Raw genomic sequence first — 12,323 nt, forward strand, 5'->3', positions numbered from 1 at the left:
TATTAAGCTTGCTAATAAGTAATCAGATTTAGTATTGTCTGTAATGCAATTACATTACTGAATCCACGCAATTTTCCCCATACTTTTAGCCCTACTGCGGGCTAGCACTGCACCGGAGCGGTCAAATTGCCAATACATGAGATTTTAACAAATCAGGAATATTTACACATGTATGCTGAGCAATACAATTATCCTAATCATATGGGTGACCCATATGATTAGGATAATTGTATTGCTATTGGAGAAACAGCATACATGTGTAAATATTCCCGATTCGTTAAAATCTCATGTATTGGCAATTTGGAGAAACAGCATACATGTGTAAATATTCCTGATTGGCATGTATTGACAATATGACTGGTCTGGTGCAGTGCTAGCCTGCAGTAGGGGGAAAATTGTACGGATTCAGTAATGTAATTGCATTACAGACAATATTGAATCTGATTGGTATTTGTTGTTTTTTAATGGTACAGAGTTTAGTCAGCCTTTTGATTACCAGTATATGTTCTATGGCCAAGTGAGGATAGTTGCCTGAGCTCTAAGTTAAATGTAAATGGGCAAGATGGCTATTTTACATAATGGAATACTTTTAGCCTTGCACTGGTTTAATATACAGTATGTACTTATTACAGCTTCTAAATATAAGTGAAAAGGAGAACAACCCTCACATATCCTGCTCACATGCCAAATTCAAAATGTGAATACCAGGGGTAGTTTTTAAAACAGCAATGTGTGTGTGTGGCTGTGTGTGTGTGTTTAAGACTTTGCTTGAGAATGTGAGGGTGTGAGTGTGCTTGAGAATGTGAGTGTGCTTGAGAATGTGAGGGAGAGGGCGAGAGTTGATTCAGAATATTTTTTTCTTGTTTTCCTCCTCTAAAAACTAGGTGCGTCTTATGGTCAGGTGCGTCTTATGGAGCGAAAAAAAACGGTATATTTTTTTTTACTTTCAGTATTAAATTGCAGAATTTGTGCCCCTTTTATGAAGCACCAGATCCTACTTAGCATGTGCAAAAGATTACTGTACAGATTACGTGATTCTGTAATAAGGTGAAGGCTGTCACATTATACGGGGACAGGGAAAGGAAAGGAAACTGACATCAGTAAAAAACAAAATCTACATTTTTTGAAATTCAAATAAGTATTCCATTGTCTTTTAATTATGTATTTGTGGATAATTCAGTTTTACTGCTTGTAATGTTCCTTTATTTACAAAAAGGAAAGAGAAAGAAAGAGAGAAAGAGAGAGAAGAGGGAAATTTGTGTATGTATGTGATATATATATATATATATATATATATATATACACATACACACACATATATATATATATATATATATATATATATATATATATATATATATACTGTATATATATATATATATATATATATATATATATATATATATATATATATATATATATATATATATATATATATATATATATATATACACACACATATTTATATATCTCAAAATAAATAAAATGCCATACTTTTTAAAAGTGTTTCAAGAATGTGTTTAATGCACCTTACAAACTGTAAAAATAAACCCCCTGAAACGCTAAGATATTCAAAACCATTTGATGAACTTCTATTAAAATTTAACCAATTTTCTCTTACTATCTCTCATTAAAACTCAGCTCTTTTTCATGACAGCATATGTAGCTAATCTTAAGAGTGTGCACAGGTTTTGAGCACTATAATGATAAAATTGTTACAAACATTGTTGCAAACACTATTGCCATATAGTATTCAAAATCTCTGCACGCTCTTGAACTTAACTCAGTATGCTCTGATCAAAGGGAGCTAAGATGTAACAAATACCAAAAGAAAGAGGCAATTATGACAACACAAGTAGACAGATTTTATTAAAAATTTTTTTTTTTTTAAGACATCCATGTCCCTTTAAAGGGATACTGAACACAATTTTTTTTCTTTAGTGATTCAAATAGAGCAGGCAATTTTAAGCAACTTTCTAATTTACTCCCATTATAAAATGTTCTTCATTCTCTTGGTATCTTTAATTGAAAAGCAAGAATGTAAGTTTAGATGCCAGACCATTTTTGGTGAACAACCTGGGTTGTTCTTGCCGATTTGTGGATAAATTAACTTACAAATAAACAAGTGCTGTCCAGGGTCTGAACCAAAAACTGACTGACTCCTTAGCTTAGATGCCTTCTTTTTCAAATAAAGATAGCAAGAGAACAAATAAAAATTGATTATAGGAGTAAATTAGAAAGTTGCTTAAAATAGCATGCTCTATCTGAATCACGAAAAAAGTTTGGTTCAGTGTACCTTTAAAAATATATTTTAGAAATAAACAAAGGCAATGAAAACAGATGTGTAGCATTCCCCTTACTTTCAGTTTCATTTCTCTTGATCATTCCTTGACATTCGGCTAAAATAGTCTCTTTGAAGGAGGTGACAAGAGCGTTCACACAGCACTCCATCAGCTGTAACACACAATATACAGATTACACACAAAACTGCAGAACAAAAACAATCACCGAAATATTAAAGGGACAGTAAAGTCAAAATAAACCAAATTGATAGAAAAGAGCATGGAATTTTAAACAACTGTCAAATATACTTCTATTATCAATTTTGCTTAGTTCTTTTGGTATCTTATGTTGGAGTGTAAATCTAGGTGAGCTCAGGAGTGTGCACATGTCTATAGCAATCCGTCAGCAGTGCTTGCAACATTATTTAAAGCAATGTTATACATAGTAACAAACGCTGATGCCATAGACCTCTTTAGACAAATGCACAATCCTAAACTCCTATAAGTTTAGTCTTAAACAAAGGATACCAAGAGAACCAAGAAAATTTGATAATAGAAGTACATTTTTAAAGTTGTTCAAAATTGTATGCTCTTGCTGAATCACGGAAGTTTAATTTTTACTTTACTGTCCCTTTAATTTATACAGCGATAATTAATACAGTGGTACATATAAATCTATTCCAACTAACAAAAAGGTGTTCCTAAAAGTCTACTTGAGACAAATACATAGTCTATAACTCCTATACAGGACTCATATAAAATGCATTAGTATATCACTTAAAGTGAAGGTAAACTTTGATGAATGAAAGCACGTTTTATTAAAATACTATTAAAAACAGGGGCACTTTCATTCATCAAAGTTTACAAAGCAGCCGTTGTAATCCGGCTTCCTCCAATCATGGCTTTCCCCCAGGGTGGTTATTGCCTGAGGCCATGCTGTGATTGGAGGAAGCCGGATTAGTCATTACTGACGTGTGAAGAGAGGATTTCCAGGAGGGGAAAGCTGCTGTAGCTGTGAAACAAAGGTAAGTTTTTTTTAATCAAAACGGTTGATTTGTAAACTTTGATGAATGAAAGTGCCCCTGTTTTTAATAGTATTTTTAAAAAATAGACTTTCATTCATCAAAGTTTACCTTCACTTTAAAGAGACATGCTAATGCAACAATAAAATATTTTTTAAAAACAACTTATTTTTAAATCAAACATTTTTTTCATATGTTATGTTTAACCCCTAAAAATTAGTAAAAAACATAATTTATGCTTACCTGATAAATTTATTTCTCTTGTAGTGTAGTCAGTCCACGGGTCATCCATTACTTATGGGATTATATCTCTTCCCCAACAGGAAGTTGCAAGAGGATCACCCAAGCAGAGCTGCTATATAGCTCCTCCCCTCACATGTCATATCCAGTCATTCGACCGAAACAAGACGAGAAAGGAGAAACCATAGGGTGCAGTGGTGACTGGAGTTTAATTAAAATTTAGATCTGCCTTAAAGACAGGGCGGGCCGTGGACTGACTACACTACAAGAGAAATAAATTTATCAGGTAAGCATAAATTATGTTTTCTCTTGTTAAGTGTAGTCAGTCCACGGGTCATCCATTACTTATGGGATACCAATACCAAAGCTAAAGTACACGGATGAAGGGAGGGACAAGGCAGGAACTTTAAACGGAAGGAACCACTGCCTGAAGCACCTTTCTCCCAAAAATAGCCTCCGAAGAAGCAAAAGTGTCAAATTTGTAAAATTTTGAAAAAGTGTGAAGTGAAGACCAAGTTGCAGCCTTGCAAATCTGTTCAACAGAGGCCTCATTTTTAAAGGTCCAGGTGGAAGCCACAGCTCTAGTAGAATGAGCTGTAATTCTTTCAGGAGGCTGCTGTCCAGCAGTCTCATAGGCTAAACGTATTATGCTACGAAGCCAAAAAGAGAGAGGGGTAGCCGAAGCCTTTTGACCTCTCCTCTGTCCAGAGTAAACGACAAACAGGGAAGAAGTTTGACGAAAATCTTTAGTTGCCTGCAAATAGAACTTCAGGGCACGGACTACGTCCAGATTATGCAAAGGTCGTTCCTTCTTTGAAGAAGGGTTAGGACACAAAGATGGAACAATAATCTCTTGATTGATATTCCTGTTAGAAACTACCTTAGGTAAGAACCCAGGTTTAGTACGCAGAACTACCTTGTCTGAATGAAAAATCAGATAAGGAGAATCACAATGTAAGGCAGATAACTCAGAGACTCTTCGAGCCGAGGAAATAGCCATCAAAAACAGAACTTTCCAAGATAACAGCTTGATATCAATGGAATGAAGGGGTTCAAATGGAACGCCTTGCAGAGCGTTAAGAACTAAGTTTAAGCTCCACGGCGGAGCAACAGTCTTAAACACAGGCTTAATCCTAGCCAAAGCCTGACAAAAAGCCTGAACGTCTGGAACTTCTGCCAGAGGTTTGCGTAGAAGAATAGACAGAGCAGAAATCTGTCCCTTTAATGAACTAGCAGATAAGCCCTTTTCTAAACCCTCTTGTAGAAAAGACAATATTCTAGGAATCCTAACCTTACTCCATGAGTAACTCTTGGATTCGCACCAATATAAATATTTACGCCATATCTTATGGTAAATTCTTCTGGTAACAGGTTTCCTAGCCTGTATTAAGGTATCAATAACCGACTCCGAGAAGCCACGCTTTGATAGAATCAAGCGTTCAATCTCCATGCAGTCAGCCTCAGAGAAATTAGATTTGGATGGTTGAAAGGACCTTGAATTAGAAGGTCCTGCCTCAGAGGCAGAGACCATGGTGGACAGGACGACATGTCCACTAGGTCTGCATACCAGGTCCTGCGTGGCCACGCAGGCGCTATCAGAATCACCGATGCTCTCTCCTGTTTGATCTTGGCAATCAGTCGAGGAAGCATCGGAAATGGTGGAAACACATAAGCCATGTTGAAGACCCAAGGTGCTGTCAGAGCATCTATCAGCACCGCTCCCGGGTCCCTGGACCTGGATCCGTAACAAGGAAGCTTGGCGTTCTGGCGAGACGCCATGAGATCCAGATCTTGTTTGCCCCAACGATGAATCAGTTGAGCGAAGACCTCCGGATGAAGTTCCCACTCCCCCGGATGAAAAGTCTGGCGACTTAGAAAATCCGCCTCCCAGTTCTCCACGCCTGGGATGTAGATCGCCGACAGGTGGCAAGCGTGAGACTCTGCCCAGCGAATTATCTTTGAGACTTCCAACATCGCTAGGGAACTTCTGGTTCCCCCTTGATGGTTGATGTAAGCCACAGTCGTGATGTTGTCCGACTGAAATCTGATGAACCTCAGAGTTGCTAACTGAGGCCAAGCTAGAAGAGCATTGAATATTGCTCTTAACTCCAGAATATTTATTGGGAGGAGTTTCTCCTCCTGAGTCCATGATCCCTGAGCCTTCAGGGAATTCCAGACTGCGCCCCAACCTAGAAGGCTGGCGTCTGTTGTTACAATCGTCCAATCTGGCCTGCGAAAGGTCATCCCCTTGGACAGATGGGGCCGAGAAAGCCACCATAGAAGAGATTCTCTGGTCTCTTGATCCAGATTTAACCGAGGGGACAAATCTGAGTAATCCCCATTCCACTGACTTAGCATGCACAATTGCAGCGGTCTGAGATGCAGGCGCGCAAATGGCACTATGTCCATTGCCGCTACCATTAAGCCGATTACTTCCATGCACTGAGCTACTGACGGGTGTGGAATGGAATGAAGGGCACGGCAAGCATTTAGAAGTTTTGATAACCTGGCCTCCGTCAGGTAAATTCTCATCTCTACAGAATCTATAAGAGTCCCTAGGAAGGGAACCCTTGTAAGTGGTAATAGAGAACTCTTTTCCACGTTCACCTTCCACCCATGCAACCTCAGAAATGCCAGAACTATCTCTGTATGAGACTTGGCAGTTTGAAAACTTGACGCTTGTATCAGAATGTCGTCTAGGTACGGAGCTACCGCTATGCCTCGCGGTCTTAGTACCGCCAGAAGTGAGCCCAGAACCTTTGTAAAGATTCTTGGAGCCGTAGCTAACCCGAAGGGAAGAGCTACAAACTGGTAATGCCTGTCTAGGAAGGCAAATTTTAGGTACCGATAATGATCCTTGTGAATCGGTATGTGAAGGTAGGCATCCTTTAAGTCCACTGTGGTCATGTACTGACCCTCTTGGATCATGGGTAGGATGGTTCGAATAGTTTCCATTTTGAATGATGGAACTCTTAGGAATTTGTTTAGGATTTTTAAGTCCAAGATTGGTCTGAAGGTTCCCTCTTTCTTGGGAACCACAAATAGATTTGAATAGAATCCTTGCCCGTGTTCCGTCCGCGGAACTGGGTGGATCACCCCCATTAGTAAGAGGTCTTGTACACAGCGTAGAAACGCCTCTTTCTTTATTTGGTTTGCTGATAACCTTGAAAGATGAAATCTCCCTTGTGGAGGAGAAGCTTTGAAGTCCAGAAGATATCCCTGAGATATGATCTCCAACTCCCAGGGATCCTGGACACCAAATTTTCACAGTAAATGAATTAAGTTAGCAAAGGATTGCACCCACCAGCAAAAGGATGATTAACCCCTTAATACCCAAAAAACGGATAACAATTTAATAATTAACGTTTTTATCACAGTCAAACACACTGTCACAGGTCTGCTGTGACTGATTACCTCCCTCAAAATGAATTTTGAAGACCCCTGAGCTCTCTAGAGGCGTCCTGGATCATGGAGGATGAAGTAGGAAGATTGTGACTGAATTTTTACTGCGCAAAAAAGCGCTAAAATAGGCCCCTCCCACTCATATTACAACAGTGGGGAAGCTCAGTTAACTGTTTCTATGCAGAAAACAAAGATAGCCATGTGGTAAAAATCATGCCCCAATAAGTTTTATCACCAAGTACCTCACAAAAAACGATTAACATGCTAGTAAACGTTTTAAAAGCTATGAAGTGTTATTAATACGCCTGCTACCAGTCGCTTTTACTGCAGTTAAGGCTCATACATTACTTCAGTATTAACAGTATTTTCTGAGTCAAATTCCATTCCCTAGAAAAATACTTCAGTGTACACACACACTCGTCAGCCTGATACCAGTCGCTACCACTGCATTTAAGGCTGAACTTACATTACATTGGTATTAGCAGTATTTTCTCAGTCAATTCCATTCCTTAGAAAAATAATTTACTGCACATACCTCGTTTGCAGGGGGGCCCTGCATGCTATTCCCCTTTTCTGAAGTTACCTCACTCCTCAGAATGTATGAGAACAGCCAGTGAATCTTAGTTACGTCTGCTAAGATCATAGAAAACGCAGGCAGATTCTTCTTCTAATGCTGCCTGAGAACAAACAACACACTCCGGTGCCATTTAAAATAACAAACTTTTGATTGAAGAAATAAACTAAGTTTAAAAACACCACAGACCTCTCACAACGACCTATCTTTAGTTAGGTTGCAAGAGAATGACTGGATATGACATGTGAGGGGAGGAGCTATATAGCAGCTCTGCTTGGGTGATCCTCTTGCAACTTCCTGTTGGGGAAGAGATATAATCCCATAAGTAATGGATGACCCGTGGACTGACTACACTTTGCATGAAATTTAACTAATTTTCTCTTGTTGTCGCTGTTCCTAAGGAAGATGATGATTGGTGGATACATATGTACAGCTCTCCACAGAAAAGTTTGCCAGCCGGGTGGGCATTATGAAATAGCTGGGTGGGGGTATACTTTGCAATATTATAACATTTTCTGTCAGTTATAAATGTTGCATAAATTGATTTAATGGTAATTTGTGACACAAACATTGAACATTTTTCTCACTGGGTTATTTTAGCTTAAAGGAACAGTAAATGATGCATTATTCATTAGCAGTTTGTATATATCTTATGTATTTTAATATCATACATAGCTTTTAATTCTAATACGGTATACAGAGTTTATTTTTTACTTAAAATAAAACTTCCTTGCTCTAATTCTCCATGCGCCCCAACTTGCTGTAATTTTTTTTTCTGTATCCCAGAGTAGGAAGTTATGCTACTCAGACAGCACACTCCTCTCAGTTCAACGTGCGCCAACACAAAACATTCAACGTGCAATCGCACATGTGCTGCAGCATCACTCAATCACTGGTCACACAAATGTAAACAAGGGGATCACTATAATAATGTTATAGAGATCTGCTGTTAACAGTACTAGTTGGCTGCATTTATTACTGCTTCTGAACAAAGAAAAAATGTATCAACCCAATGACAATAACGAGTGAGGACAGCATCAATTGAGACTCAATTACAATTACTAACTCATTTTTTTTAAAGCAACACTTATTAAAAAATGATAAAACAGACAGATTACTTGTTGACAGCCAAGGGGTTAATCTCTCTTGAGGAGCAAACTGAAGTGCTACGCCATGTGAAGAGTGAAGCGCTATGCTACTCACATAGCGTTCCCCTCTTTTCAGTTCTGGTTTGGAGCGGAGGATGTGAGCATAGGCATCATCTTAGTATTAGCTTGAGAGGTTACCTTCATTACATAACCGTGCTGAGTCGGTTGGTCCTCTATTCAACAAAGCGCACAGTGAGTCATAAAAGAAGAAAAACTCAGAAGCAGAGGGTGGCCAGGTGGGGAGTCAAAAAAGATATAAGAACAGAAAAATAAGCCATTTATTTTAATTATCAGAGGTCAATGAAAGAATAAAGTATGGGGTTAAAAATAACGTTGACTGTCCCTTTAATAATGGATTAAAATTTTAGATGGCTTATCAGTAAAGTCAATGCAACAAGTATCTCCATTAAAGATAATTGAGATGTTTGTTATGTTACAACAGCAATGAAAAACTAGGCTTATTTTCTCCCTCTAGGAAAAGGTTAATGGCAATTTAAAACGCCAGAATGTTATTAGACAAAGTTAAAATGATGGGAATTTTATATATAAAAAAAATGCATACGGAAAGGAAAACTGACTCAACCAGGTGTATAATTTAAATGCAGATATAAGTAAAATACTCTGAGAAAGTTAGGACCCAGAATTTTAAAATCTCTCTGTATTTGTCAAACCCTGTATTCAAAGGGACAGTAAACACCTTCAGATTTGTATATGAGATGTTTAGTTATGCACAATAATAAACCAACTTTGCAATACACGTTGAGTATTTATTTCACCCTTTTTTCATGTAATTTAGCTCTGAAAATTGAAGGCTGTTTCATTCTCTGAACTTGAAATGCACCCTGCTGACATCAAGGGTAACCCTGGTTACTCGTTACATAACTGGATTTATCAGATAAAAACTGCAAAACAATTTACTTTATACTGGCAATATGACTGTGGCTAACCTTGTTGTCTGCTGACTTAAGCCCAGATTGGCAAACAGTCGGTGGGAGTTTGACTATTGAAAAATAATTGCAGTAAAAAGGGATGTTAATTTATTTTAAAAATGTTTAGACTTGGCTGCTATGTTATTCTAAAGCAACACAACATAAATATGTTGTAATTACAAGGTTTACTATCCCTTTAAATAGGTTATGATGGCCAAACCATTATTCTTAAAGGGACACTACCATTAGGATACAAAACCGAAATGAGTAGATTACATTGTAGAGCGCTGCGGAATCTGTTGGCGCTCTACAAATAACTGATAATAATAATAGTCCCCCTTTACCTAAAGTTATTTTTATATAGGCTTTGCATCTCCGTTGCAGCAAAAAAAATGTTACAGCAACAGATTTTCATACAAGGTTCTCTAACCCCCCTTAACAAAATACTGGCAAAGCATACAAGAATGCACCTATACCACTAGGGACCAACAACACTATACCGATACTACAGTCTCAGCATACTACCAGTGCAAAACAAAAACCACTATTTTTGATTGGCACCATGTGCATCTGTGCTGATCTCAGACAGGCACTGACTAGTAGACGTGTGCATTCATGAATGCCATTACCATCTGAATGCATTTGGTGGTGGACACTTGCAGTATTAGTTTCTTTTCGGAGCCGGATTTCTTCTTGTGAAACAGCAATACACTAAGATCTGGATTTGCACAGATCTTAGTGTGTTGCACTTTCACAAGAAGAAATCTGGCTCCGAAGAGTCAAATGCCATGAGCAACCACCTGCTTCCTCATTTAGATGGTAACGGCACTCATGAATGCACACATCTACTAGTCAGTGCCTGTGATGCTCTGAGGTCATGGTGCCAGTCTAAAAACATAAATTATGCTTACCAGATAAATTCCTTTCCTTCTGTACAGGGAGAGTCCACAGCTGCATTAATTACTTGTGTGAATACTGAACCTGGCCACCAGGAGGAGGCAAAGACACCCCCAGCCAAAGACTTAAATACCTCCCCCCCACTTCCCTCATCCCCCAGTCATTCTGCCGAGGGAACTAGGAACAGTAGGAGAAATATCAGGGTGAAAAAGGTGTCAGAAGAACAAGATAAAATTTAGGGCCACCCAGCGGAGAACACGGGTGGAAGCTGTGGACTCTCCCTGTACAGAAGGAAAGGAAATTATCTGGTAAGCATAATTTATGTTTTCCTTCTTAATACAGGGAGAGTCCACAGCTGCATTCATTACTTGTGGGAAAATTATACCCAAGCTAAAGAGGACACAATGTTAACGGGAGGGCAAAAAAGAGAGGCGGCCCCCATCTGAGGGCACCAGCCTGCAAACCCTTTCTCCCGAAGGCTGCTTCACCGAAGCAAAAATGGAATTTATGCTTACCTGATAAATTTCTCTCTCTTGTGATGTATCAAGTCCACGAATTCATCCATACTTGTGGGATATTCTCCTTCCTAACAGGAAGTGGCAAAGAGAGCACCCACAGCAGAGCTGTCTATATAGCTCCTCCCTTTGCTCCACCCCCCCAGTCATTCGACCGAAGGCTAGGAAGAAAAAGGAGAAACTATAGGGTGCAGAGGTGACTGAAGTTTTTTAAATAAAAATATACTACCTGTCTTAAACAGACAGGGCGGGCCGTGGACTCGATACATCACAAGAGAAAGAAATGTATCAGGTAAGCATAAATTCCGTTTTCTCTTGTAAGATGTATCGAGTCCACGGATTCATCCATACTTGTGGGATACCAATACCAAAGCTTTAGGACATGGATGAAGGGAGGGACAAGACAGGTACCTTAAACGGAAGGCACCACTGCTTGTAGAACCTTTCTCCCAAAAATAGCCTCCGAAGAAGCAAAAGCATCAAATTTGTAAAATTTGGAAAAAGTATGAAGCGAAGACCAAGTCGCCGCCTTACAAATCTGTTCAACAGAAGCCTCATTTTTAAAAGCTTATGTGGAAGCCACTGCTCTAGTAGAATGAGCAGTAATTCTTTCAGGAGGCTGGTGTCCAGCAGTCTCATAAGCCAAACGGATGATGCTTTTCAGCCAAAAAGAAAGAGAGGTAGCCGTAGCCTTTTGACCTCTCCGCTTACAAGAGTAAACAACAAACAATGAAGATGTTTGACGGAAATCTTTAGTTGCTTGTAAGTAGAACTTTAAAGCACGAACCACATCAAGATTGTGCAACAGACGTTTCTTCTTTGATGAAGGATTAGGACACAGGGAAGGAACAACAATTTCCTGATTGATATTAGAAACAACCTTAAGAAGAAATCCAGGTTTGGTACGCAAAACCACCTTATCTGCATGGAAAATAAAGTAAGGTGAGTCACACTATAAAGCAGATAACTCAGAAACTCTTTGAGCCGAAGAGATAGCTACTAAAAACAAAACTTTCCAAGATAGAAGCTTAATATCTATGGAATGCATAGGTTCAAACGGAACCCCTTGACGAACTTTAAGAATTAAGTTTAGGCCCCATGGCAGAGCAACAGGTTTAAATACAGGCCTGATCCTGACTAAGGCCTGACTAAACGCTTGAACGTCTGGGACATCTGCCAGACGTTTGTGTAAAAGAATAGACAAAGCAGATATCTGTCCTTTTAAGGAACTAGCTGATAATCCCTTCTCCAATCCTTCTTGGAGAAAAGACAATATTCTAGGAATCCTAATCTTACTCCATGAGTAACCCTTGG

General features: G+C 38.9%; 1 protein-coding gene across 2 annotated transcripts in view; it reads right to left on the minus strand.

The window, feature by feature from the left end:
* Nucleotides 1–12,323, minus strand: part of CUL5 (cullin 5) — a 281,093-nt gene that overhangs the window by 93,401 nt on the left and 175,369 nt on the right. For both annotated transcript variants that reach the window (XM_053708551.1, XM_053708552.1), the window contains one exon: nt 2,361–2,454. In XM_053708551.1, coding sequence (XP_053564526.1) covers nt 2,361–2,454 — 94 coding nt within the window. The remainder of the gene's footprint in view (nt 1–2,360; nt 2,455–12,323) is intronic.

Source organism: Bombina bombina, chromosome 3 (assembly GCF_027579735.1).
Source record: "Bombina bombina isolate aBomBom1 chromosome 3, aBomBom1.pri, whole genome shotgun sequence".
Lineage (NCBI taxonomy): Eukaryota > Metazoa > Chordata > Amphibia > Anura > Bombinatoridae > Bombina > Bombina bombina.